The sequence below is a fragment of the Cavia porcellus genome, unplaced genomic scaffold (genome assembly GCF_034190915.1).
Source record: "Cavia porcellus strain 051 isolate PalLab524CR breed Dunkin Hartley unplaced genomic scaffold, mCavPor4.1 scaffold_18, whole genome shotgun sequence".
Lineage (NCBI taxonomy): Eukaryota > Metazoa > Chordata > Mammalia > Rodentia > Caviidae > Cavia > Cavia porcellus.
In genome coordinates this window covers 40159595-40166795 of record NW_026947501.1, presented here as the reverse complement: position 1 = coordinate 40166795, position 7201 = coordinate 40159595, and the positions used below count along the sequence as shown (strand labels likewise).

The following is a 7201-nucleotide window of genomic DNA, read 5'->3' as shown; positions in this document are numbered from 1 at the left end:
CGAAGCAGGGATGGTTCAACATATGCAACTCCATAAATGTGATACCCCATATTAACAGAATCAAGGACAAAATGCAGCAAAAGCATTTTGCAAAGTGTAACAACCATTCAGAAAAAAAAAAAAAAAACACTACAGAAAATTCAGATAATCTCTATCTCAATCTGATAAAAATCACCTGTGACAAACCAGTGGCCAACATCACATTGAATGCATAAAACTTGAAAGCTTTCACTGTAAAATCAAGAACAAGTCACAAATGTCCACTATCACCACTCCTATCTATATAGTTCTGGAAACTTTAGGCAGAACAATTAAAAAATAGAGAGAAAGAAAAGAAATAACAATATGAAAGAAAGAAGTTAAATTGTCATTACTCAAAGATGACAAGATACTCTACCTGGAAGAATACTAAAGCACCACCCAAGGACTTCTAGGTTTAATAACCAACTACAAAAGCTTAGCTGAATGCAAAGTCAACACTCAAAAATCAATGGCCTTACTATACAAGAATAACCCACTCACTGAGAATGAAATCAGAGAAACAACACCTTTTACAATAGCATCCATAAAAAGGGAATGCATAGAAATTCTTTTAAAAAAGGAAGTAAAAAATATTTATATTCAAAACCACAATACTCTGAAAAAGAAGATTGAAGTAGATATCATAAAATGGAAAGACATTGTCTTAGGAAAAATCAATATAGTGAAAATAGTGATACACTCAAATTTATTACATAGATCAATGATATCTCACTCAAAATTCCAATGATATGTCTCACAGAATTAGAGAAAACAATTCCAAAATTCATCTGGAATCAGAAGAGACCTAAAACAGAAAAAAATATGAGCAAGAAAGGCATTCAGGTGTCATCACAATCCCTGACTGAAATTATGCTACAAGCTCCTTGATCAAAACACCATGGTGATGGCAATAAAAGGAGCTAAGGATCAGTGAAACAGAATAAAAGATGCAGAAACAACTCCAAACACTATCAGCCACATTATCTTTGAAAATGCCATCAAACAAGTTCACCAGAAGAACGACACTAATAAATGATGCTTCCTACATGTGGAAGACATAAACTAGACCAAAGTCTATCTTCATGCACTACACTAAAATTGAAAGGAATGAAAGATCTAAATATTAAAACAGAAACACTAACTCTTCAGGACCACAGAATATGTGAAACTCTTGAAAACAGATATAGGCAAAGACTTTATGAACGAGGTCCCAGTTACACAGGAAAAATCACAAATAATCAGCAACTGGAATTTCATTTAATTAAAAAGCTTTTGTACAGCAAGAAAAACCACCCACAGAATGAGGAGACAACCCACGCAATGGAAAAAAAAATTGCCAGCCATTTCTTAGAAAAGGACTATTTTATAGAATATATAAGGAGATATTTAAAAAATTACATGCTCAAATGTAAAGACCCAATCTAAAAGTGGGCATCTGAAATGAATAGATGTTTCTCAGTTGAAGAAATGCAATTGGCAAATAAACATATGAAAAATTGTTCAATTTCTCCAATGATTCAAAAGATTAAAACATTGTTCAGATTCCATACACCGCAGAAAGAATGAATATCATCAAAAACTGAGCCCAAAACAAATGCTGGTGGAGCTGTGGGATAAAAAGATTTCTCCACTTTAAGTGGGCAGTGAACTAACAAAACCACCATGAAAATCAGTGTAAAATTTTGTTAAAAAACTAGGAAAAGAGGATCCATTCCACCCAGCTCTTTTACTTCTTCATATCTTCTCAATTGAATTCAAAGAATCATACCAGATTGAGACATGCACACACATGTTTAAAGAAGCATGCTTCATATTAGCCAAGACTTGGAAGCAACCAAATGCCCATCAGCCTGATGAATTGGTAAAGGAGATGTGGGAGTATATATAGTGCACTTCTCCTCTGCCATATAGAAGCCTAAGCTTGAGATATTTCTATCTACATGGGTGCACACTGAGACCATCCTCTTCAGTGAAATGAATTGGACACACAAGTGTACATACCACATTGTTTTTCCACCATGAGAACACAAAAGAGTAAGTGAGTAACAAAAGGTATAACAGATGTGAAATAGTAAGAAAATGTTCAAATGAGAAGGGGAACTAGGGAAGGGAAGGGCAGAAGAAAAAAGGAAAAATGGAAACAAAGCTCTTGTAAGTAAGGAGGGGATCAAGGACTGAGGAGAGTAGAGAGGAATGGACATAAAAGAATCAACTTATATCATGTACTGAAACCAATTCCCTATGAAGACTGTGATCAGCACATGTTCTTAAAATGCACCAATAAATTTAATTAACTTTTAAAATTTGAAGTTTTCTATTGTTTCAAAATATTTTTCAAAATAAATAATAATGTAGTTTGAAACTTACAAGAAAGTGAAAATCATAAAAATGAACTGATATTTTTCATCATTTTGTGATACTCTGAGGTATTGAGATGACCCAAATCTACTCTTTCTGTCCATCACCACTGGAGACTCAGCTTCCATCTCCTACAGGCCAAGTAGAAGCCTCCTCTACCGTGATGGAAACATCTCTTCAATTCACTTATAGAGAAGCCAGGTCACCCTCCATAATGTATGCTTTATAACACTTTCAAGAAGCAATTTTATGTCTCAAAATATCCAGTGGCAGTAGGTCAGCACACATTTCACACTCAGAATCAGCAGGGTGGAACCTGAGTATGATAGAATTTATTACTGTGTCCAAGGTCCACAAGCTCTGCCTGCATTGTTAGATTCTCAACATAAACCTCCCTGCTTGGGGCGGACCGCTGCCCTCACGTGCTACTTGCCTGGGGAACAGCACAACCAGTTGTCTGAGACTGTGGAAGAGAAAGACGGTGATGCCCTGAGAGGAGAAAATTGTGACTAAGGTTTGTATCCCCGTGGTACCTCAGCTCCTACCTAGCACAATTCATTAATAACATTGTCAATTGTAATGACCTTCACAAGACAAATGCGGCAGCAAAACAGATGACCCTGGTTTTACAGTCAGCAGAGAAGATTAAACAGGAAGAGGCCATGAGAAACAAAGACCTGTGCTCCAGTGAAGCCTGAATATACAGGGGAGGGGAGTGAGGGTGACTTCACAGGTTCCTTGTGTGCCTTAAACATTCCTGGCATTTTATGAAATTTGGAACTTAAATCAAATCACAAGCATGCAAAATGGACTTTGGTTTTAGACAGGCGAACTAGGAGGAATGCATCAAGTCCAAAAGAAAAATTTCACTGTACATTACAGTATTGTACAAACATATCTTTCCAAATTGAGGAAAATATAAAGAAGTTTCATGACAAAGAGCCCTTTAAGAAAGTCAGGACCACCAAACCAGCACTAAAAAGAGTTAGAAGTTCATCAGAAGGAAAAAATACAGAAATCACAAACAAAGTAATAATGCAATGACAGGAATTACTCAATATCTTTCACCAATAAGTCACAACGTAAAAGCCTTTACAAATAACATTTTAAGGATCAGAGATCACACAGTCAGAAATTGTAGCAGTTCAAAAATAATTCAGCCAGGTGTGGTGCCATGTCCCTGTACCCCAGCCCTCAAGAAGCTAAGGCAGGAGAATAGCTGCATATTCGAGGACAGCCTGGGCTACAAAGTAAATTTAAGACCAGCATACATTGCACAGTGAAACCCTCTCTCTAAAACATGACAAAATATCAATAATTCAAGTATGAATGAAAACAGTAGAAATTACACAAAGCAAATGGTCTGCACCAGAATTGGAGTCGGAAAAACATATTGAAGAAATCAAAGTACATTATGTAGAAAAGTGAACCTAACAAAAAATCATTAATCAACAATATAAAATTGATATTTCATGGTACTTTATAAGCAAGATAAATTTATAACTCATCTGGAAAATTTAAAGCATTAGCACATTACTGACAAGAGAGTATTGATTTCATTAATATAATCTCCCCTTTTGTATCACTTTTACTAGATAATGTACTACAAATTCTTAAAATCCAATTCAAATTTGATCTAAAATTGGTGCCGTACCCTACTGTAACACACCCAAATTGTACATAGGCACAGGGACTGCTGAATTTCCAAGGACAAGAATATGAAAGCTGAATCAATATGCCCATTATTTTCCACCAAGTTCTCATATCTTCCCTACATTTTTGTGAAACTTTAAAACCATGCTCTCCAAAAAAAGAAAAGGGGTTGGGGATTTAGCTCAGTGGCATAAGTGCCTGCCTTGGAAGCAGGCAGTTGTGAGGTCGATTCCTGGTACTGATAAAAATGAAAAAGAACAACAACAACAAAAAAAACAAAAACAAAAACAAAAAAACTGCTCTGTGCCTGTTCCCATGAACTCAACCCTTTTTTTCTGTCATGTTACTCACTGCTGTTAATTCAGTCTAGATAGATAAAGAATAGAATCTATAAATGAGGCAAAGGAAAATACACTAAGGTATGCCATGTACATGTACCTACCCCACACAATAAATGCGATCGTTATGCATTGCAAACATATATCAATCAAAATGTGCAACATTTCAAAAACAACAAAAATAGAGCCTAGAAATGTCAAACACAAAATCACACCAACCTTTCCAAGTCTTTACAGAGAATGTGAACACTCAAGAGACAGAGACACAAGCAGGATGACACAGCCATCATCCCAGCATTCAGGGAGCCTGAGGCAAGAGGATGGCAAGTGCTGGCATAAACTGACAAAATTAGTCACTTAAGATTACTCTGTTTCATAAGACAAAAAATAATAGTCAAAGCCGCTGAGACACAGATTAGTGAGAAGACTATGCGTTCCCAAGGGCAGGAGCGGAAAAGGCAAAGAAGGAGATGGAGGAGAAGGACAGGAGAAATATTTCGAGCATTGTATTTAAAATGAGAGCAAACAAGAGGAAATATCTATTTTTCCAATAAGGCTCCACAGTTCTGGGGGCATGAGCCAGAATTCTCTGACTGTCATTTTAAAAATACCAGGAACTTCAGGTCTTCAACACCAGGCTTATCTCCTGGCTTAGAGGAAGAAATCTGAAATTAAAATCCCGCAGCAGATCTGACCCAGCATCAAGCCCAGGATTATCCTGACCAGAGCAGCTCACTCATTCACACTGTGCAGAGACAGGAAGAAGCCTGGGGTCATCCTGATGTCCTCACACAAGGTCTCCTTTTCACACAAGCACTGCGGGTGCACAGTGCTAGGACAATAAAACACAGAGATGACAAGGACATTTATGGCCACTTAGATATCTATGAAGTTATACCTCCTCCATCCACACAGGACTTAAGGGGAGTTTTTGCCTTAAGAACTATTTTTATTAATCTGATGTGTGTGTGTGGCATAGACACATCCACACATTTGTATACAGATACGTATTTGAGAAACAAGTACATGTATTAAATTTTATACTAATGTAAATAATTTCACAAATAAATCTCAATGGAGATAAACACAACAGATCATTCAAAAAATTTTAAAACACACTTAAGAATTTTATATTCAATGCAGAAGTCATAATTTCTTCAAAATTTCCACTTCATTTGCACAGTACTATTAGGTATATGTCAGAAAACAACATATAAATTCTTTCAACATGACTGTTTTTATCCAGTTTAGCCACCATATTCAATATGGTGCTCATGCTCCTGTCACAGGTGCAGACTTTCACCCTTCAGTCCTCATGCCCACTACTGCAGACAGCAGGGACTTTCTATCCGTTCCCTCCAAACACAGAGGACAGTTTCTACCACCAGCAAGCAGCAGAGTCTTCCACCTGCCCCTTCACTCTTTCCACAACACTGCACACATCAGGGCATTTGCATCTTGCTCCTCAGAAAGGAACTGCCCATGCCAATCTGAGATAAGAGCTCCCTTGTCACCTCACCTGGGGAATCAGGACTCTGAGTCCAGCTTCTCAACATGAGGCTCCCTGCTCAGCTCCTGGGGCTGCTGATGCTCTGCCTGCCTGGTAAGGACACCTGGAGGTTAGAGAGAGATGGGGTGAGAGGTGGGCTCTGGATACCCTCTCCTGCCCAGATGTGCTTAGAGCATAGTGCTATGGCCTAGACTGAAGTATGAAGAGAGGAGGATCTGGTCTGCAGGATGAGGAGAATTCCAAGTGAAAGAGGACCTCGGTCCTCTGCTCATGATTTTACACAAAAAAGACAGAGATGCTGCAGGAAAACTCTATGTGTGCCCTTGGGACTGCTAGTCTAGGGCCCCATTCTTCAAACTGAATGCTTTTGTACACAAATTAGAATGACAAAAATAATTTAGACTGCTATATAAGAAAAAGGGAAAACAGTGAAAATGGCTCAAGATATTTGCAAGTGATCTCAAAATTCTCCTTTATCTTTTTAGGATCCACGGGAGAAGTTGTGGTGACCCAGACCCCACTCTCTCTGTCCATCGCCCCTGGAGAGCCAGCCTCCATCTCCTGCAAGGCCACTCAGAGCCTCCTGCATAGTGATGGAAAAACTAACTTGAACTGGGTTGTGCATAAATCAGGCCAGGCTCCACGACGCATGATTTATCAGGTTTCCAATCGAGACTCTTGGGTCTCTGACAGGTTCAGTGGCACTGGGTCAGGCACAGATTTCTCTCTCAAAATTAGCAGGGTGGAAGCTGAGGATGCTGGAGTTTATTACTGTTAGCAAGGTACACATGTTCCTCACACAGTGCTACAGCCCTGAACAAAAACCTCCCTGCCTGGGGAGGCTCAGCTGCCCTCCTGCACTGCTGTCTGGGGAGCAGCACAGCACACAGCCTGCTCTCTGTGAGAGGAAGAGCTTGAAGAAGCAGAACAACAAGAAGCAGCTGAGGCCTCTGCCTGGCACTGAGAGTGAGGAAGACAGCAGAGCAGCAAGGCCCTGTGTCATGGAAGAGAAAGCCATGAAAACTCTCCACTCCGAGGTCTTCCTTGTGCACACCCTTGACCCACCAGATGCTGCAGTGAAAAGTAGGCAGACGGTGACTGAATTTTAAAGGCAAAACAATTAAACGTCTTTGTCTTTCTGGATGTGTTCCATGAGAACAAGGTGAAATTCGGGGCAATTGTTCCACTGGTTGATTCTGAGCTACTAGAGAATTTGAATCCATCTGTTGTGAGACCAGGGGAGCTGAAGGGAAGCAGCAAGGAGAGGCAGTGGGGCCTGAGCACTTGGAAGGGAGCAGCTTAAAATCCTGAGGAGTTGCCA

At 39.3% G+C, this 7201-nt stretch overlaps 1 gene segment (V, D, J or C); it reads left to right on the top strand.

Annotated features, from left to right (window-relative positions):
* The first annotated feature begins 5883 nt into the window (after positions 1-5883).
* Positions 5884-6848, top strand: LOC134471323 (immunoglobulin kappa variable 2D-29-like). The segment is given in 2 exon segments: positions 5884-5973; positions 6366-6848. Coding segments are annotated over 2 exon segments (342 nt in total).
* Positions 6849-7201: the final 353 nt, after the last annotated feature.